This window comes from Colletotrichum acutatum (genome assembly GCF_030867785.1).
Source record: "Colletotrichum acutatum strain CBS 112980 chromosome Unknown BDZ83scaffold_61, whole genome shotgun sequence".
Lineage (NCBI taxonomy): Eukaryota > Fungi > Ascomycota > Sordariomycetes > Glomerellales > Glomerellaceae > Colletotrichum > Colletotrichum acutatum.
The window spans coordinates 197,864-217,864 of NW_026849055.1; the positions used below are offsets into that span (position 1 = coordinate 197,864).

The window sequence follows — 20,001 nt, forward strand, 5'->3', positions numbered from 1 at the left end:
GCCAAGTGGTTACCTTTGGATGGGTGGCGGAAGGCGGTAAAATGAGACGGCAAAGGAAGCGAGTTAAACGCGAGGCGCTGACAGGCTTTCGAAAGCGTATCTCTCTGATTGGTGCGTGGGCGGACGGAATTCCGCAGACACCTGATATGCTAGCTAGACCACATCGATCACTCACTCATCTCGTTAAGGGATGGGAAAATCGAACCATGATGGCGATTTTGGGATGTACCGGGTATGACGGTAATTCTGAACCTCTTTGACGTTAGGGGGAGAGATGATCGCACGGGGGAAAGCGTCAAAGTCTAAAGAGAAGGCAGCTTCCTACGTTCAGTCAAGTTAGGAGAATGAAAGCTCAGACCGTCTTGAAGGAATATTGGTCCCTACTCAGCGCCCGCTCTCCCGCTTCTTGGCAAGGCACGAAGGACGTAGAGGGGGGAACCAAAAAACCAAACGGTCTGCGGGCGCGCCTTATTTTGATGGGACGAGGTATGAAGTCGAAAAAGGCCCTGGGGGCTCTGGAGGTGGGAGCCGATGCGGCGAGCCTCAAGGCCCCAAAGGCCCCCCCCCCCCTTCCGGGGGCGGGATCATGGATGGCCGATGGATGACCCGACAGGATGTGTGTGTGAACGGGTTGTTTCTGCGCCAGTCATTTTGGCATCTCCGCTAGACGCCGCCTTGTGGCCTTCCTGGCTGGCACCGCTAGGCTTTTGGTGGCTTTTCTTTGGCGGGATTAGCTAGCACCTTGAGGAAGAGAAGAGAGAAAGACAGGGAAAGAGATAGAGCAGAAAAAAGAGGGCTGAAAGAGCTGGTCGAAATTGAGATCTGCGTATGCGACGTTGAGCAGGCAATATGAATCGCATTTTCTCTGCTATCTATCTTTCTATTCTCGCGTTTTCTTTGTTCGTGTTCTTTTTGATTTTTCTCCCCGGGGCATGGGGTACGGAATACCTTGTAGTAGGTAGCACGTAGGGTATTATTCTTAGAAGTCGGGGCTTATTTGGCGTGGGGAAAGAGAAACAACCACCCTCAGGGCCCCTAAGGACAAAAGAGTCGAGAGTCGGACTCGTGCCGCCGGTCGTTTTTCTTTTCGCTTGTTTCCGGCACCAGCTCCAGCTTACCCCCGTTTTGCGGGTTCGCTTTCGGATAGGTTCCGAGGAGGTCACGCTCTCGCAACCGGCGCCGACCCTACCTTAGCCCAACCACTACATTCATAAACGGAAAATTATCCGAAAACATCAGCAACAAATGAGCTCAAATCCCCGATGGCACAATTGGCTAGCGCGTCAGACTGTTAATCTGGAGGTTGGTGGTTCGAGCCCACCTCGGGGAGTCAATAGCGGTTAGATTCCGCCTTCGCATTGAGTCTAACTTTTTGGAGCTTTTGGCATGAGGCTCGCTGCCGTTTGCTTTTGCCTGGTCGTTCATGCTGAATGAATGAAGAAAATCGCCTCTGTCTTTGTCAAAGTCGATAGCGGTGGTTAGGCTGTAGTGTGTGCCGCAGCAATATTGCGATCGAGAGATTCAGAAATTCGGACATGTCGTACATGGGGTCATTGCAATATCCTCATTGTCTGTAGACTTGGCTTCGAACGTAAACCATTCTCTTGAATTCGAGCGCTACATTCATATAGCTGCTATTCTCATTCTATCTTTCACGTCATAGAGTCGAATGAGCGGTGAAGCTGGCCACTCATAGCAGACAGAAACTGCATGACGATTCGTGGCTGTTGCGCAAGATATTGAGCTGCAACTACCTAATACATTTCTCCATTGGCGGCGTCGGGCACGCGTATTCGTACATGTCAACTCCAGAGTTGTCTCCCACTGGCCGCTTTCTTCATGTCATGAGAAGAATCTCATACTTCATAGCCGCGTTTTGACAGGCTGCCTTTCCCATCTTGACTCAATGACATAAAGAAATTCCTGTATTGGTGACAGCACATTGCGAAGAGCTATCGGCCTTGAGTGATACGTATCGACATACTAAATGTGTTGGAGGACAGGTTACACCTGTAGCTTCCCAAAAACCTTTGGATGGTAATAAATAGCCTCGTTCTCACTTTTCGGGGCCATGTGTTAAGTGATGAGATATAGCAACCTCAGTGACAAAGCCCAGTTCACTCTGTCAAACGGACTTACCGGAGCTATCTTCATGACGAAAATAAGATCTTGATGCGGCAGATCAAATGTTGCCATTGGCGGACTAACGCTCGAAAAATAGGAAATACAAGGCCACAGCCCGTATTATCTTGTCTTCTGCCAACTGCCCGAACCAGTGATGGTGCCCAATTCGTTCTCATCTCCACATGTCAAGAGCGTTCCGGTGACTGAGTTATCGCCAGTTATCGCCCTTAGTCTGTCCTCCAGTAGAAGATCTAGCGACTTGACGACAACACAAATGGACTACTCTTGCTCAGTTTCCTGCGTCATCAGCCTTCAGGGGCTTTCTTCCGTAGATTGACCAGCTATCAAACGTCAGCACGAAAGCTTCCAAGGTAAGGGGATTGAGCTTCACTCACACGTTGAAGTAAGCGTGGATCGTTCTGTCCGACAAGTCCCTCCGAGCCTCCATGATATGCACGAGGGCCTCTTCCCTCGTCCAGTTGTGCGCTCGCGTCAGAGGCGCCATCAGGAAACCCTCCCAGGCGAGGGACACGTGCTCGTAACTCCACGCGCCGAGGTCCTTGTAGTGAGGGTCCTTCGGCCAGGTGTTTGTGGGCCACTTGTACTTGAGAATGTGAACGTCCTCGAAGCCGACCTCTTCCATAAAGTCCTTGAGGCGTCTTGTGTCCTCGAACGGACGGCCAAAGATCTCCGCGGCCGATTCCCAGAGGCGTACACTCTTCATGAGCGCCGAGTCGTCTTTGAGGGTGCCGTCGTCAGATAAGGGGACGATGTTACCCTCGTTTGCCTCTAGATATCCTCCAGGATTCAAATTGCTGAAGAATCATACGTCAGGGTAGACCTTTCATGAGATACCATAGGGAGACTCACTCGAAACACTGCTTGAAGAGCTTCTTCCAATTGGAGATACTCCACGTCATCATTCGACTGTGGATGTAATCGAAACGGTCAGAAAAGATCCAAGGCTCTTCAACATCGTCGATTTCGAAACGGACATTGGGCGGAACACTTTTCCCCAGAAGTCAGCCTGTGATACATCTTCCAACCAATTGGTCACTTCATGAACGGGGGCAATCGCACAAGTCTGGCTGCGCGGCAGAAAGGTCGACACCGAGAATCTAAGCCTCAAGTGGATCAGTACGAATTCAACGCCATGGGCATTCTCATGCCAAGTTATCTTTACCTCAGCTTCAGGGTGCTCCTCGCCAAAGTCAATGGCCCAGATACCACTGCCTGTCCCAATGTCTAGAACGCGTCCAACCTTGGCTCCCGGGTCGGTGGGGGGTGCATTTCCAAGCCGACCTCGGAAAGTCCGCACGAACAAGTTGTGTTGCACATCTGGCCAGCGGTCCTGTCAATGTCATACATCCGTGAAGAAAGAGGCTGGAGAATACACACCAAGCCGCTCATTTTCTCTTTCGTCATTCGGAATCCAGTATTCTAGGCTGGTCAGATTGCGCTGCATGCCATCGGCACTGGCTGAGATATGGACTCACTGCCGTCCTTGTACTTGTGATACGTCCTTCCATTCTCGATTCTATAATCGAGGATGGAGCTGCTTAGACTTGTCGTCGAGGAAGCGATACTCTTTTCACTTTGTGAGCTCTTCAAGCCGGCGATCTGGGTTTGGGAACATGGCATCATTTACTCACTTGGTGGACGGAAGAGTTGTCGTCTGTGAACTAGAACAACAATCATGTCAGAACGTGATAATTCTCGTATTTTGGTCGCATTACCTCCTCAGCCGCAATGACAACTCCATGTTCAGTCTCTGTCTCGGGCTGAGGCTGAGCGGCGGGCTCAGAAGTCGGCACGCTGGCTGGCGCTTGGTTCGTAGCACTCATTGTGAACGCCTTTTTTCTGATGAATTGCTCGCGCAAAATCAACCGAAGTAATTCAACTCGACAAGTTTCGACGTTTTATCACTTTGGAAAGTGACAAGCCCGTCTTGTTACCCCTCTCCTTGGCTGGAGACAATTATGCAGGTTTGCAACCAACAGGCCACTTTCACGACAAGGATCCGGCCGCGTGGAGACGTTACCTGCAGATAGGGACCAGGCTACACGTTGGAAGAGGATATGAGTCCCGTGAGAGGCTTTCCGACGTCGGTAATATGGCCGTGTCGTGGCTGTTGGTTACTGGCAACCAACCGTCCTGTCTCAAAACTAGCCCCCACTGGGAAGGAGCGTTGTTTGTGACGCGGCATAGTAATGTGTCTTTTGAATTTAATAGTATGCCTTCTTTGAGCTTGAGTTCCGTTGCATCTTGTTTCGCTCCTTTGGGTCGCATGTCGCGGGTTGATGTCCCCTTCTGGGTCCCATGTGTTGTCCTGCCGCGCTTCCAACATCTCCTGTGAACCTGGGGGCGGGATGTTGGCGGCAGGCTGTCCAGCGTGCGATTGCTGCTCTTCCGTCTAGCGATATGTGATTAATGCATCTGGTACGAAGAGGCATCAGCATCTATGCCTGTCGAGTGGTTAGACCGACAATTCAGTACTGAGACCAGCTGTCGGCCCATCAGAGGTACGGGAGCGTAATTGTCTGTCATAAAGAGATGTACCGTGCCATGTAATTTCAAATAAGTCTCGGGGTTCTCTGCCATGCTTCTTCACGACTTACGGCATTCTATACGTAACTCTTGATTTAGGCATGGACAGGTAGCCATTTGGGACGAACGAATTCTGACCATCTCAATTCCAATATTCGGGGAGAATTGAGATTCCACATAACTTGGCCACTCAAATGGCATACATTATCGGGAGCCTGCCAGTATCTTAGTCTACTTTATGAGATATGCCGGCTGCGACTTTGTATCTTATACGTTGACGAGCTGCCTAAGTTTTACTGGACCCTTAGTTCGGCTTCTCATTCTCGAAAGGAGTTGGCTTACACCCCGTTACCATTGGAACTAGAACGACGTGGAAACTCGCCAAGAGACTAACTGTTATTGTTACTCAGCCTGATGTATGTTGTGGCCGACTATCTTCTGCGACATCCGCAAGATACCTTCCGTACTATGGCTACAATGGCGGGTGATATTATGATACTAATGTCTAAGTTAAAAGCTCTCTCCCCTTCTCAACATGCGGCCCGTTGTGATCGGGTACTACGCGTACCAAATAGGGCTGACAATCTCTCCCATTGTTACTCCACCAGCTACAAGCTGAGCTTCGGAACGATATCCACAAAGCCGAAGCCCTTCTCCTGGCCGAAAAGACTTCCCTCCGCCTCCACGACTCCACTGTAGAACCTACCCGCACCTGAGCCCTTCTCCTGGTCCTGACGAATGCTCTTAATGGCGAGGGAGTCTCCGTTGTCGAAGAAAAGCTTCCAGTCCTGAGAATACGTCGTGTTCGTGACCGGGGACGTCCAAGTAGTCGCATTTCCGGGAGCCATCTTGAAGCGGACAATGTGAAGCCCGTCCTCGGCACGAATGGTGGCGAAGCGCAGCTTCTGGCTCGGCTCTGCGGTGTTAGAGTACCATATACTGGCTCTGATGCCGCCAGGGAAGTTGAGTCCGAACCAGGTGAAGTTGTTGGGGCCGCCGACGCCGTGCTGGCGGTCGTACCAGGTCAAGGATCGCGTGGGGTCGACTTCGAGCGTGGTCCCGTTGATGGTGAAGGAGCCCTGGGTTTTGCAGCTCGGCAGCGACCATTGCGTGGTAGTCCCGGTTCCCCAACGAAAGCGACCGACGCCGCCGTTGAGTATGACGGGCGAGGAGGCGTCAAAGGTGAGGTTGAACGCGTATGTGTCGTACTCACCCCACGTGTTCAACGACGAGAAGCTGTCACTGGAAGGGCTCTTAAAGGCAGAACCATCGACTGCGATGTCGAGCAGGCCGTTCTTGATGGTCTGGTTTCCCTGCAGGGGCGCGAGTCCAGCCGTGAGCCAGTAGTTGCTGGTGTCTTCGAGATCCAGAATGGATGACTGAAAGATACTCTGGCCGGTACCGGTTGGCATCTGCTGAGACATGATTGCATACTGACGGTCATTGGAAGCTGTGACGAAAGATGCGGCCCAGTAGGAGTTTGATTGTTCAGAGGCCAGTTGAGACTCCTGGAAGGAGTAGAGAGTTGGCAAGCTCGACTATATGGACTAGCCTTTAGCACTGACTCCCTTATTTTCCTGCATTGGATGTATTTCAGGATATATGAGAAGAGCGTATCTTACCCCGAGACTGTCTATACCTGTGGTATCAGGTACGATGTCAAACCTCACAGCGGAGGTAGCTCCGACCAAAAGTGCCCAGCAGCCCCTGCTAAGACGTCTCATTTTGCTGCTGCACTGAAGCCAAGGCGAAAGAATGCGAAAGGCTCGGATGATGACACTGAAGCACCCTGGAGATTGGTTGGGTTGTGGAGATAGGTAAAGTGAAGGGAAGCATCGAGCAAGAAGGGCCTCTTATAGCTAGCAAGAGTGAATACTTCGGACTCCTCAAATCTTATTTTGAAAAGAAAATTGCGAGTCTAAAGTGCCAAGGAGTTTAAAAAACTCTGGACACATTCGGTGGCAGGGCTATAGGGACTCACAACTTACAGGCGCTACCCACAATCTTAGACAGGCTCGTTGGCTCTCCGTTGACGATGGGCCATACGCTCAAGCTTGTTACTTACTTAAGCCTTATTTCGAACTCGACTCAACTCCATCGAAACGGCGATCACAAATCATGCTGATGGTGTGTAAGCAGGGAAAACATGATGTGCGAGTTTGACTAATGTAAACAACAAGAGTAGACGGATCTCCTCACTTGGGACGGAAATCCATCGGACTGCATGACGTTTCCCCCATCAACAAAAGCCGGATTCTTGAATCGGGCCCGCGACGGTGCCGACCACCGAGCTCCATGCCGCGTCTCTCGCACTCCTAGTGGGAATAAGCCACGAAGACGGGGTCGGCACTTATAAGATCCCTTGAGGGAATTGCGTGCCAGGCTGCCAGGCTGCCAGGCCCACAGCCACCCAAGCCACTCTCGTTTGTAAACCTCAGCCCAGTGTCACTCAAACGTGCAAACTCTATAGAAGTTTCCGCTTACTTGATTGCATAGATTATGTTCCGTTACTACGTAGTTGATGGACGTCTTTGTACAGTCTGAGCTGTATTGAATCGTAAGGGAGCATACTTCACTCAGCCACGTTGCAGCCCAAGAATTACGTGCGCGGCGTCCCAAGTTCGCCAAGTTGCTTCAATCCGAACTGAAGTCTCGATGGTCGAACGACAGGCAAAAGACCGAGCTCTTGTCAAAATTTGGACGAAGTTCATCCGTAAGCACTGTCAAGACTCAAGAGTCTCCGTCAACAAGTTCTGGTGGCAAATAGTGGAAAAGACTTCCGAAAGCGGACTTGGTTTACCGAAGACTGTGGAGCCTCCCGTCGATCAGAAAATGCTCCCGAAACTTTGACCTGGAATACCCCTTTAACTTCCCCTATCAAAATGCGAGCTGAATGACTAGTTACCCCAGATAATGCATACTGAGACGGCTGTCATCCTTGGACGTGGAACTTCTCGTGAACGCAATCATGAAGGGTCTCTAGGCCCCGAATCCCGCTCAGATGCCCTGATGGCACTTGTCCCTTTGATGTGCGTCAATCGGGAAATCCCACGACCCAGCGGACATTTCCAACAGTTGAGCAGAGTCCAGAACCTCTGCGGAGTCAAGGGCTTTAGGAGTTCGCGACGACACCGACATTGTAAGTGACGTTGCAAGTGGTGGAACCCGCTCCATCGAAATGTCCAAAAGCAGTAATTCGGTATCGAGCCACTTACATCGGGACTGTATTGAAATACCAACGATGATGCGACTCAGGTTTCCCAAATCTGAGTATTCAGAGATCAGACATTCTAGCACAGATCTTTTGATACATTCTATTTGAAAGCACTTCATTTTAATTAATATGACTGATCAACCCTTCAAAGTTATCGTTGTCGGCGGCGGGCCGAGTGGTATCACGGCGGCACACGTGTTGCAGCAGGCTGGCATCGACTTTGTCATCCTTGAGAGGAGAGATAGCATTGTCGATGATGTTGGTGCCAGCTTGGTCCTCAGTCCTGGCTCCTTGCGTGTGTTTCATCAACTTGGGATCCTCGAAAATCTGATGGAAATTGGCAACATGTTGTCATCAGGCACAGGATTCACCTCCGACGGCCACAAGTTCAAGCAAAACTTGATCGGCGATTACATGATTAAGAAGTAAGCAGCCAACTACTGCTCGTTTTCGATGTGAAGAAATCCCATGCTAATAACTGCTGCTTACAGTCACGGCGCAGGCCTCACCACGTTCCACCGTGCCCACCTGATCCAGGTCCTCTACGACACTCTCCCCGAATCAGCAAGAGCGCGCTACTTCACCGGAAAGAAGCTCGCAGACATCGAGTCGACCGAGAAGGGCGTCACGGTGACCTGCGAAGACGGCTCAACGTACTCTGGAAACATGATCATTGGCGCCGACGGCGTCCACTCCGCCACCAGACGCCATATGCGCAAGCTCGCCCTCGCCGAGGACCCCAACCGCGACTGGGACCCGATCAACCCGTACAAGATCCAGTACCAGTGCCTGTGGGCTTCTTTCCCGCGACCCACCGACGCCGGGCAAGGGTGCGAGACGCAGAGCAAGGATAAGTCCATCATGTACCTCACCGGCAAGGAGAGGGGCTGGATCTTCCTTTACGAGAAGCTCACCGTGCCCATCCCCGAGAGAATCTCCTTCACGCCCGAGCAGCTCGAGGAGTACGCCGAGCGGTTCGCCGACTGGCCCGTCGCGGAGAATATCACGGTCAAGGACGTCTTCAAGGAGCGGTACAGCGCGGGCGGCGCCGGTCTCGAGGAAGGCATCTGCAAGAACTGGAGCTGGGGCGGGCGCATCGTGCTCGTCGGCGACGCCGTGCACAAGTTCACCCCCAACGCCGGACTGGGCTTCAACAACGGCCTGCAAGACGTTGTCGCCGTGTGCAATCGGCTGCAGAAGCTCACGGCCAACGGCAACAGCCCTTCTCCCGACGACCTGCAGAAGCTCTTTGACAGCTATCGCGAGGAGAGACACGTCCTCTTGGAGAAGGACCTGGATGCGTCGGCGCGGTTAACGAGGTCGCAGGCCTGGGAGTCGACGTTTGACTGGATCATGGCGAGATATATCATGGCGTTTTCGTTTGTGCAGAAGATCTTCTTCACGCTCAACATGTCTCCGTCCATTCAGAAGGCCAAAGTGTTGGACTTTGTACCGGCCAAGGAGGTTTTCAACGGCAGGTACAAGTGGTTGACCCCTTTCCCGAGCGAGAAGTAGTTTGGCATGTTACGTTTGTTTTTTTCTATTTTGCGGTTTTTTTTTGTTTCAGCTTATTAGAGCATGTTAATTTGAGCGTGAAGCCGGAGTTAGATACATAGATGGGGACGACTAGAATTTGTACGAATAGCAGCGATAGAGAATCACTTTTCCCCCCATCATTATCTGTATTATTATCAGTGACTTGTATGAACAGGGTCATCAATTTCGAGTTGCAAGCCAGTGAGCTAAAGCGCGCCGAATCAACTTCCTTCCACCGTGCCTTAGTAGTCTTTCAGGAACTATGTGGGAGGCCATGACTTACAGAACAGAGTCTTGGGACTCGAAAGAAAATATATCACACTTGCTGGTTTCGTCAGACAGACGTTGACTCAAGGCCACACAACTCAATCTGTACCTGAACTAGTGACGTGCAGGAGGAAGCGAAACTCTAATTAATCACCGGGGGTATGAAAGTCGGCAGTTGTTAGAATACCATGCCAAGAGATCCGACAAAAGTTTACCGTCTGAGGCTCTGCTATTAGTCTGCATTGGAAAGAAGGGACAAGGCAAGACAGAATCGCGAGTTAATTCGGAAACTTGCACGTCAGACCTGTCGCTTTTTACGGTTGAAAGTCGAAAGCTCAGGAGCATTTTTGTGAAATTCGGGCCAAAGGCTCGACGACACAAGCAAGGCCGGGATCGCCGCAGTTCATCGGATAATTGTTCCGTCCGCAGTCCGTAATCGTCCGTAATGGAGGTCAGAGACCGAAGAAAGGACACCGTTTCCTTGATCTGTCGGACGGACTCACGGACACCGAAGCTGGGCGCGACAGTCGGCGAATCTTGGCTCCACATCGGAGACGGCGGCCCGGCGGATACCCTGCCTCCTTTCGGTAAGAAAATCCACTTGGACATCCGGGGGCCGGAACTCTACTATATCGCCATGCCCACCGCTACGTGTAGTTTTCGAGTGACTGATAATCAGTTCCCGTCGTCTGCTTGAGTTTGATTGACCTTGATGGTTGCGCACTCCTACAGACTCTCACACACTCACGCTACGTCTCTACTCATCTCCGTCTCTGGTTCCAGGGGCATACTTACGCCCATCTCAACACCATGTCATCGTCCTACGGAAGCTGCCGCTGCGGTAACATCAAGATATCCTTCAAAGGAGACCCCATAACCACAGTTCGTCAACACCCGACATACCACGTTCCCCGTGGGACTTACACACCGTCAACTAACCCCGAACCCAGGCCGCATGCCACTGCCTCGACTGCCGCAAAGTCTCAGGCAGCGCCTTTGGCGTAAGCATCCTAGTCCCAGCCGCCGCCTTCGCGTGTGACAAGGGCACGCCGACAGACTACGCCAGCACGTCTGACAGCGGCAACGAAGTCGTCAACCACTTTTGCGGAAGCTGCGGCGTCACGCTCTGGGCTGACGGAGCGTCCTCCCCGTTCAAGTTCGTCAAGGCCGGCGTGTTGAATGATGCTGCTGCGCTGGATAGGTTGAAGCCCGCTGCTGAGATCTATACCTGTCGACGTGCCGCGTGGTGCTCGGCTTTGGAGGGAGCCCAGCAGAAGGAAAAGATGTAGGGGACGGATGGCACAGGGGGGGGGAGGGGGGAGGAGGGGCTCTTTATCAGTGATTTGGACGACTCTACCTAGTAACTTCGTTGACTTCTTCATACCGAGTATACACGGGGAAGGAAGGTCTCTTACACGAGTGGTCTACTTGCCGATGTGTGAGGGTCCGCCGGCCCGCGCCGATGGGATCCCGCGCGGCTGGGCAGATGCGCGAGCAAGCTAACAAACCTCGCATGTAGCCCAGGAAACTCGTTGGTCCGGCTGAGGCAAGCTTTCCCCAACCAACAGCTTTACTTCATACTTGAAGAGCCCCGCGTCGCCCGGAGAGAGAACATGCAGCCGCACTAAATTGAAATCGAATCGAAAGAATCAATGTGTGAGAGACCCGAAGCTGGGGTTCCCCTTATCATGGCGATCATCTCCAACTCCTCTAAAAGTGGCCCTTTCACATCAATCGGCCAACCTGAGTGTTACACATCATTAGGCATGGGACGCTTCCCATCGCCGTGGAGGTCGAGCAACCCCTCCCAAAGACAATGAGGATTGGTAATCGTGTTTTTCGACGGCTTGACACTTATATAAGGATATACAGAATGCCAGAGCTACTGAACCATAGAGGACAAGATATTAGATGCTCAAAGTTCTTGAGATGAGGAACTTCCACAGCTTCACCTCGAAAGCCATTCGTAGCTTCGCTTGTGCCTGAACAAAATCCCATCACCAACCCCGACTTCGAGTCTGAACCTGTTGTCCCGATGCCTCCATTCGTCTTCGTAGCCTCGAAAACAGCCCTCATCACCGGAGGCGCATCAGGCATCGGCCTCGCCGTCGCCAAGAAATGTCTCGGCTACGGCATGAAGGTCCTCATCGTCGACAACAACGACGGTTTCTTGGCCTCGGCTCGACGTAGCCTGGAAGAAGGCAAGGTCTTGACTGCTCAAGCAGACGTCAGCAATCTCGAGGACTGGGCTCGTCTCAAGAAACGCGTCGACGATGAATTTCAGGGTGAGAGACCGCCTCATTTGATGTTGCCTTGCCCCGAGTAGACAGACATGCTAACATACAACACGCCAGGCCGCATCGACTTCCTCTTCCTCAACGCCGGGATCCAGCCTTCTTCAGCGTGGGACGACCCCTCGATCTTTCAAACCATCTTCAACGTAAACCTCTTTGGCGTAATCAACGGTATCGCAACATTCAAATCCACCGTCTCATCGTCGTCGTCGTCCTCCTCCTCCTCCACGGCCATCGTAATCACAGGCTCAAAACAAGGCATCACAAATCCACCGGGCAACCCAGCCTACAACGCCAGCAAATCCGCCAGCAAATCCGCCGTCATCGCCGAACACCTCTCCTACGACCTCCGCGACTCCTCTCCCAGCACCAGCGTCTTTCTTCTCGTGCCGGGATGGACGTTTACAAGTCTCGGACGCAGCAAAGAGGGACGCACGCGGGAAGAGAGACCTGCTGCCGCGTGGACTCCGGAGCAAGTCGCAGACTACTTGGAGGCCAAGATGGCAAAAGACGAGTTCTACGTCATCTGTCCCGATAACGAGGTGACGGAGGAGATGGACGCCAAGAGAATGCTCTGGGCTGCGGAGGATGTCGTTCAGCGGCGGCCGGCGCTGAGTCGGTGGAGGAAGGAGTACAAGGAGGAATTCGAGGCGGGGGTGAGGTCTTGAGTGCGGCGAGTACGAGGGTAACTAGGGCTGTTTCAGATTCAAGTGGTCATTGAAGAGATAAATGATCGGGGATTTAGATTCGTTGACTGGATTCCCAACTGAAACGTGCTTGAGTTCGTTTCTTGGGCAAAAAATGAATATACACACGCACACAACATGGACGTTTATGAAATGAGTAGGAGAGTCGACTATCACAAAGGCTCGGCTCTTTTGCCAGTAATTCTAAGCTGAGCTACACTATGTCTATGTTTAATGGGCGGCAGAGACCTGCCATGCAAGCGTCTCTATAGTCGTTCCAAACCCTTGATTCTTGCCGATATTCGGATTTAGACGCCCTCACACGACGGATGGTGTCCAAAGGGCCATCACGAGATTTGCTGACACAGTAGGCAGGCCCCAAGAATCGTGCTGTTCGAACGTGGCTCAGAGGATAGGGAAACTCTGAATCGTCTGGCCGATCTCTGTATGCTCTCTGAGAGTTGCTGACCACTGCTGCAATCTTGTCTAATGGTAATGGCAGCTTGTCTTGGGAAGTATCTGAAACCTTGTGCACTAGCTTGGGCGACATCGGCCGCAAGAATATCGATACCTCGACCAGATGTCTTTCAGTATACATGGATAACGCGCCGTCTTCAAAGTCAGGCCCTACGATTGAAGAATCGTGCATGCTGAAATTTTGCGGCTTCATTTCGTCCAAAGGGATCAAGATATCGTCAAATTTCATGTCGTGAGGCGCCAAACCATACTCTTGTTCCAAGCTAGGATGATCGTACTCAACGTGACTATACACAATGTACGGCAAAGGATGAAGCACAACCAAAGCGAACCTTTGAAGGATGTTACCGATTAATATGAGTAGCAGTGTCTGCTCCCCGGCAAGGGACTCTGTCTTCTCGAAGCCAGTCCTGAATGATTGGTACAGTTTTTCCATGAGCGTTGTCAAAGACCAACGACTTAGGTGGCCTTTGTCCTCTGACACAACGTCCTTACCCCTTAGGATGATTGCAAATAATGTCGTGACCCTAAGCCAACGCTTTAGTCCCATACATTCATCATTGATAGGCTCGAGACATGAAAGTACATGTTTCCATAACTTTTCCTTCTCGACTACTACTTCTCGCGGTAGCGTTAGGATCAGTCGGGCACTCCGCCCATAGAGGCCGCCACGAATTGGTGACCACCTGACCCGTAGTTTCCTTTGCCCAGCAGAAAATCTCGTTGGGATTGAGACCCAAAGGATATGAGTTCGAAGGGCCGATTGGCATTTAATATGTCTTGTTGTGCCCCTCGGAACCAGGACATCTCCTTCTCTCTGCTAGACAAGCTGTCATCCAGGTGGGGGTCTGAAGAAGGGCCTTCAGTTTCCAGGCCACCAACCTCATTGGAAATTTCAATCCAAGGCTTGTCGGCGCGGTCTGTTGAGTGCTGGCGATCTAAATTGGACTCGCCTGACGCCAGCCCCAGCTGCCGAACCCCAGACCAGTCAGGGACCCAAGACGGATACTCGGCGTCGTCGAGGCTCTGTCCAGCAACCGGCCCAAAAGCGAAAAGGTGTAGAATGACCCGGCTTGCCGAGAGAGCGCCTTCATTGATCAATTTCTCAGCCAGCCGGCGATATATTTCGTTCCAGCTAATTTGGCTGTACAGCAGATCAATCGGTTGTTTGCTTTGGGGTAGAAAGCCGTACAAAGCTGCAAGACGATCTCGCGGGTCTGAGCACTTGGCCATGTGAAATCCCCAGAGCAGTTCCAAGAGGTCTTCTGTCACATCATGCTTCAGCAAAAGTCGCAGATCTCCGAGGCTGTCCCGAGATAACATGCGACTCTCCACTGAGTACCAAGCTGCTCGGAAGCGTGCATACTCAAGAGAGTGCTCTCCGTAATGCAAGACGGCTCGATCTGCAAGCTTCACTTCTTGGATAACCCATCTTCGAGTGAACCATGGCTTTTGCGTCAGCATCGCCAAGCTTTTGCAAAGATCCGTCTTGTAGGGCTCGGTCGCCGGGATGGCATGAACCATGCGTATGTTGGAGAATGCCACTGCGACCTCATCGGCATCGATGTCGCCAAGCCAGACGTGCACTGTCTCGGCGCACCTATAGATCTCTCCCATCTGTGGAATCTGCACCGCCTTATCATTCTCATCCTGTTGGTCGATGCACAGGCGTCAATCCAGAGGTACAGCGACTTGTGAGGATCGCGCAGGTATCGCAGGATGCTGTCGACGGTCGGTGTGATTCTCAGCAGCGACTGCTTGGGCGTGATGATATCCTCACGAACACTGCTTTGATCAATGATGAGGTCGACAGAGAAATCGGGCAGACCCCAGGTGTACGATACGGCAGAATAGTTCCGGGACGTGTCTGTGCCGCGAAGCTGCTCCTGCCGACTGTATTGGATCATCGAACATCGCAGTTGAGATCTGAATGAGGCTGCGGGCTGGAGGACAAGCACGCGGGTCGAGTCTGGGTGTTTCAGCGGTTCGTAGCGGTACGACGGCAGGCTCTGTGGCCTCTGACCCAGTGTCAGTTCCATGTGACTGCAAGACTCGAACTGATGCTGCAAATGTGGAAAGAGCACATGAAAGGACAATAAGCTGGGCGTGGAGCGGGGAAGAGGGAGGAGGAAGGTACAACTATCTTGAATGATTTCTTGCGGTGCTGAGGCATGGTTGGTGAACCAGTCGCCATGCAGGTCGCAATCAGGCAGAAATGCATATTCCCAACATCCTCCTCGAGGCGCCTATGTAGGTATCAAGTTTGTTTGTGCATACCTTAGCCAGCTAGCTTGTCTATATGTTTGTCTTTACACCCTAGTCGAACTATAAAACATCTATGGGCAACTTCACCGTCCAAAACGGTCAACGTTTAGTTGTATCATGTTTCATTCTTTCCGTTTCAAAGAGCGATGCCCACTACTTTAACTAAGTCAAGTCACTATGAGAGGGGTCTTCTCTTCTCTAGCTAGATGATTCCAATTACAACCACCAATCTGCCATCTAGACCTTCCCCTTCTTCACAACCGTCTCAAAACACCCATGATAAACCCACTTCCACCCCCCAAGCTATCACATACGACCATACCCATTGGAAAACTCGGGATCCCGTCCGCTCTCCCATAGACAAGCCAATGAGGGCCGGATTAGTAGTTGGGTCGGTGACGACCAGCGAATACCTGGTGTTGTATGTCTTTTGTCATTTCTGCCTTCCCTCTGCCTTCACTTTTGCTCTCAAAATCCCACGAGATCCACTGCGCATGTTAGTTTTTTATGGTTGTCGGTTTCGACGAATCAAAAGTAAGCGCCAGTCTGTGTTTGGTTATTGGTCGGGGGAAACTTGCGACCCCTAGGATGGCCGGCCATGGCCCATGACATTGCACGTGCAAAAAGGCTGACTGACATGCACAAGCAGGGAATAAGAATGACTTGCTCCCCCAAAGTCTAAATTCCACGCTTTTCCCCTTGGGCCTTGCGTCATGAACGGTGGTGGTCCCACACTCCAATGGCAATATGACCTTGACTCAATCCTGTTTGATCACTTACACAGACATGACGATAGTACTCCGTAGTCGGGACATCTTTTGAGATCATGCGTCACATACAGTCCATCATATGTACGACACGCAGAATGCAACATATTGGACAGCACAAAGGTTGGTATGATTGATGCAGTATATGCCTGTGTACATGTATATTTTCCACGACCCTTTTTTGCCGGGTAGTGGAAGACTCTCCTTGCGACTCCTACTTTTTGGGGGATGGTGGTAGTGTTCTTCGTACAATCGGAGCGGGAACAGGAATTTGGGTGGGAGGCTAACACCACCACACACAAACCTGCATCTGAAAAAATAGAGAGAGTAAATGTGCGCGTCAATTCGATGCGGGTGTTGTGTGGTCCAAAGGTATCATGACGCTCGCGGCCGGGACAAACCACGTAAACAAAACAAAGTGAAAAAAAGAATCCTTCCCCTCCCGTTGTCCCCTTGGATGAAAAACAAACCAGTATCCCGTCTATTCCAAAATGCCAAACTCCAAGATTCGCCAGGTTTGGAGGGGCTTCTCATCCTTGGCTGGTGAGGTCCCCCAAACTCCACATTATGACGGCTTGCCTTGTTCCGCCGTCCTCAACTCCGTTTGACCAGGCTTCCCTCTGATGCTTTCTTCAGGGGTATGGTACCGTTTCGTCCTGCCCAGCAAGATTTCAAATTTTTAAACATCATTGCGCGCTCTGAGACCTCGACCGGTTGCCGCGTCGATTGCTGGATCGCGGAGTGCTGTTCCCCTCACGCCCCGCGCCGGCCCTTACCGCATCGGTGTAGCTGGGTATCGGTGGGTGCGATGGTCCGGCCGCAGCAGCTGCCGAGGCGCCTCGACTCCGATTAAGAACGCGGATCAACGGAGTGTTTTCGCTGTCTGTGCTGTTCCGACGGCTGCCGGCCTCCGAGTGGTCGGGGCTCGTATACTCGGGTGGCGGGTTCAAGGCGTCTTGAAGCCCAAGCCCTACGACGCTTTGCCCTTCGTGCCCGCGATTGATGCTGCTGCTTGGCTCGCCGCCCTCATCGTCGGACACAAAGTGCGTCAGGGAGATGTCAGTCGGGCTTCTTACGGGACCGGGGCTCCTCGGTGGAAGTACTCTGAAGTTTCCGCTTCTCGTCCGCCCATGTTGAGGTCCCAAGCCACTTTGCGAGTAGGACTGCGACTGAGAGTGCCCCCGCTGCTGCTGTCCGCCGCCGCCACTGGCGCTCGTGTACCCATCCTTGCGTCCAGCCTCGAGCAGGATATCGCCCTGTTCGGAGCCATACGGTGGTGGCGGTGCCAGGCTGCCCGTCATCGGGGCAAGGCCCCATTTCTTCACGTTGGCCTCGATGAAGACGAAGCCGGCCTGGCCAAAATTGACGTGGACGATGCAGGGCCCGTTAGCCCCGATGGCAGGGAAGAAATTTTGCGACTTTACACCGTGAACGGCATCTTCCAGCTTCTTACCATTGCGGGTGAAGAAAATGGTGCCCGTCCGGGGACGATAACCAACGCCGATAACATCGCCCTGAACGAACTGAGGTCCGTAAGGGGTTGCGGCAAATGGCTGGTTGCAACGGCGCTGGCCTGCTGAGAGGTATGCTACGGAATGTTTGTGGAAGCCTGGATGGTTAGCGTCATGCGGTTGCAGCGAGGGGCTGGAATGTCACATACCTGGTAGTCTGAACAACGGGTACGGTTTGGTAGCCATGCCGATGCTGAGGAGGGTATTTTCGGGCTTATCGTAGATCTTGGCTTCCCAGTAGTAGACCTCGTTCTGCTTGGGCACGGGCAGATTGCTCATGACGGTGCATTCGGAGTCGAAGAACTCAATCTCGGTGCGGCCTTCGACGAAACAGTTTGCGATTTCCAACTCGGGTTCAAACTCCCAGGCGGAAACACCCTTTTCTTGGATGGCGAGATATTGCGATAGAGAAATGTCGGTTTGGACGGATTCGGGGGGGTTCGCTTGGATGAATGCTACGACGGGGTTTGGTTAGTCGTGTGCGGATATCGCGGTAAGGACAATACGAAGGCTGCCTACCTTTTGCCCTGAGGTACTCGGTCCTCTGCATATCGTCCATAGACTCGAGAGCCTCGGCCTCCTCCCGGGCAAAAGCCTGCTCGTCGTCATACTCGCCTGGTCGGCCGATGCGATCGAGAAAGATGCGGCCACTGGCCGTGTATCTGAAGAAGTAGATGACGAGGAAAATGAGAGCGATAAGGATGGCGGAGCCAAAGGATGAAAGTAATCCGATGACAACGCCGTTCAGCGCCGATGATGGAGCTGATGGTGCCATTGTGGGCAGGCGGCGACGTTTGTCGATGCAATCCGGTCAATCGGTCGGCTGTCGTTCGTGGGGTGGTGGTGGACTCGTGAGAAGAGAGGTGGTGAGGTAGGATCGGTCGGTCGAGAGGAGGGACGGCTGGCGTCACCGCCGCGAAAGCAGCATTCGCGGGCGAATCGACACTCGTGAAGCAAGCGATGAGAAGGAGAAGGAGGACAGGCGAAATAAACTGGACACGGCAAATGAATAAAGGAAGGTCGTCGTCGACGGACGGACGGTGCGAAGAGAGAGAGAGGGAGAGAGAGGTTGGCTGGGATTGAATGAAATGCGAAAGAATTGGTTGTTGGTTTGGGACAAGTTGGGTTGGCGCGGGCGGGCGGCGTAGGCGTGAGCGTAAGGTGAGGGTACGGTAGGTAGGCGTACGGGGTGCTGTGGGTAGGCACGCAGGTAAGGCACGGTAGCGTCGGTCGGCAAGGTCAGACGAGCGTTGTCGTCGTCTTTGGAGTGAGGTACCTGGAGGTGAGGTACTTCGGTGGTTGGCGGTTGTGCTGTGCTGTGCACCGCTACGACGGTGGAAGAGCAGCGAGCAGGGCGAGTGGTTGCGTTGCCACAGTTCTCCGACTGAACCAAGTCGCAGGTCGATGGGGCATGGGCTGCTCTTGTTTGTGGCGGGTCCCCTCTCTCTCACTCTTGCTGTCACTCTCAGGCGCTCAGCTGGGCGTGCGGCGCAGGCACCTTGGGGAAAGGTACTTTAATGTCGGTAAGCACGTAGGTAACCTAAGGTAAGGTTATGTAGGCGGCAGCGGCGCAAAGGGAGTCGGTCGGGTTCTCTGCTGCCCCGGGCTACCCAAGGGCGATGGATGACTACCGTAACTAGCCACCTTTTACTATCGAAAAGCAAGGTACTTTAGTTAAGGTAAGGCAAGGTAGATAGATAGGCCCCGTTCACGTAAGGGGGAATGGACCGGGGGATCAAGTATCCGAACGATACCTTTGAAAGCCTAGAGGCAGCGTAAGGTAGGGAGAGGTCAAATGGGAGAGAGAAATTCAGAGTTGGGATGGAAAAAGAGGGGGACGAGGAAAAAAAGAATAAAAATAAAAGCAAGGTGTGAGCAAAGGGCTGCGCAGAGACGCAATCCGGTGGTTTGGTACCAAGTATGGATAATGCGTACGTATATCCCTCGTTGCGTGTGGTTGTGGTGGTGGTGGTGGTGGTGGTGTCTCGAGGTAAGTTTCTTTCTGAGAAAGAAGGTTAGGTTCAAGCTGGACCGTGGACAGCCAGGTCTAAAAGGCAATAACAAATCAAGCGAGGGCTTGGGCGTTTGCCGATTCCCGTCAATCAATCTGTCAAGAGTTGGCTTGTATCTAACGTCAAGTGAGGAGAAAAGAAGAAGAAGAGAAGGATGGAACACCGCCGAGATGTCTACATCTACATCCAAGGTACGGTGTACGTACCAACAGCAACAGGCCAGGACTGCCTGCTCCGGGAAGAGGTCACTCACAACTGACACCGCCCGGGACTGCAGGATGAGAAAGACGGGGCCACTGGG

General features: G+C 52.5%; 7 protein-coding genes and 1 non-coding gene across 8 annotated transcripts; 4 read left to right on the forward strand and 4 right to left on the reverse strand.

The window, feature by feature from the left end:
* The first annotated feature begins 1,256 nt into the window (after window positions 1-1,256).
* Window positions 1,257-1,330, forward strand: BDZ83DRAFT_t174. Its single transcript has one exon. It is a non-coding gene; the product is annotated as a tRNA-Asn (tRNA).
* An 869-nt stretch (window positions 1,331-2,199) lies between these two features.
* Window positions 2,200-4,027, reverse strand: BDZ83DRAFT_625592 (methyltransferase domain-containing protein). Its single transcript, XM_060508499.1, has 9 exons — window positions 3,861-4,027; window positions 3,777-3,806; window positions 3,621-3,711; window positions 3,523-3,564; window positions 3,308-3,462; window positions 3,205-3,242; window positions 2,995-3,132; window positions 2,520-2,939; window positions 2,200-2,465 (listed from the first exon to the last, which is right to left on the reverse strand). The coding sequence occupies exons 1-9, from the start codon at window positions 3,966-3,968 to the stop codon at window positions 2,414-2,416; spliced, it is 1,074 nt and encodes a 357-aa protein (XP_060363816.1). The 5' UTR covers window positions 3,969-4,027; the 3' UTR covers window positions 2,200-2,413.
* A 947-nt stretch (window positions 4,028-4,974) lies between these two features.
* Window positions 4,975-6,639, reverse strand: BDZ83DRAFT_384376 (uncharacterized protein). Its single transcript, XM_060502733.1, has 2 exons — window positions 6,294-6,639; window positions 4,975-6,209 (listed from the first exon to the last, which is right to left on the reverse strand). Exons 1-2 carry the CDS (start codon window positions 6,393-6,395, stop codon window positions 5,280-5,282), a joined length of 1,032 nt encoding a protein of 343 aa, XP_060363817.1. The 5' UTR covers window positions 6,396-6,639; the 3' UTR covers window positions 4,975-5,279.
* A 1,375-nt stretch (window positions 6,640-8,014) lies between these two features.
* BDZ83DRAFT_580204 (FAD binding domain-containing protein) lies at window positions 8,015-9,400 on the forward strand (the record flags this gene model as incomplete). The annotated part of the gene is made up of 2 exons (XM_060505327.1): window positions 8,015-8,310; window positions 8,377-9,400. 2 exons carry the CDS (start codon window positions 8,015-8,017, stop codon window positions 9,398-9,400), a joined length of 1,320 nt encoding a protein of 439 aa, XP_060363818.1.
* A 910-nt stretch (window positions 9,401-10,310) lies between these two features.
* On the forward strand, window positions 10,311-10,980 carry BDZ83DRAFT_673607 (Mss4-like protein; the record flags this gene model as incomplete). The annotated part of the gene is made up of 2 exons (XM_060511137.1): window positions 10,311-10,570; window positions 10,639-10,980. Exons 1-2 carry the CDS (start codon window positions 10,499-10,501, stop codon window positions 10,975-10,977), a joined length of 411 nt encoding a protein of 136 aa, XP_060363819.1. The 5' UTR covers window positions 10,311-10,498.
* Window positions 10,981-11,723: 743 nt separating this feature from the next.
* On the forward strand, window positions 11,724-12,650 carry BDZ83DRAFT_652832 (uncharacterized protein; the record flags this gene model as incomplete). The annotated part of the gene is made up of 2 exons (XM_060510561.1): window positions 11,724-11,973; window positions 12,043-12,650. 2 exons carry the CDS (start codon window positions 11,724-11,726, stop codon window positions 12,648-12,650), a joined length of 858 nt encoding a protein of 285 aa, XP_060363820.1.
* A 903-nt stretch (window positions 12,651-13,553) lies between these two features.
* BDZ83DRAFT_384407 (uncharacterized protein) lies at window positions 13,554-14,918 on the reverse strand. The gene has a single exon (XM_060502734.1). The coding sequence runs from the start codon at window positions 14,760-14,762 to the stop codon at window positions 13,785-13,787; it is 978 nt and encodes a 325-aa protein (XP_060363821.1). The 5' UTR covers window positions 14,763-14,918; the 3' UTR covers window positions 13,554-13,784.
* A 1,945-nt stretch (window positions 14,919-16,863) lies between these two features.
* BDZ83DRAFT_720468 (ssh-4) lies at window positions 16,864-18,463 on the reverse strand (the record flags this gene model as incomplete). The annotated part of the gene is made up of 3 exons (XM_060512277.1): window positions 16,864-17,765; window positions 17,838-18,143; window positions 18,208-18,463. The coding sequence occupies 3 exons, from the start codon at window positions 18,461-18,463 to the stop codon at window positions 16,864-16,866; spliced, it is 1,464 nt and encodes a 487-aa protein (XP_060363822.1).
* Between the last annotated feature and the right edge of the window lie 1,538 nt (window positions 18,464-20,001).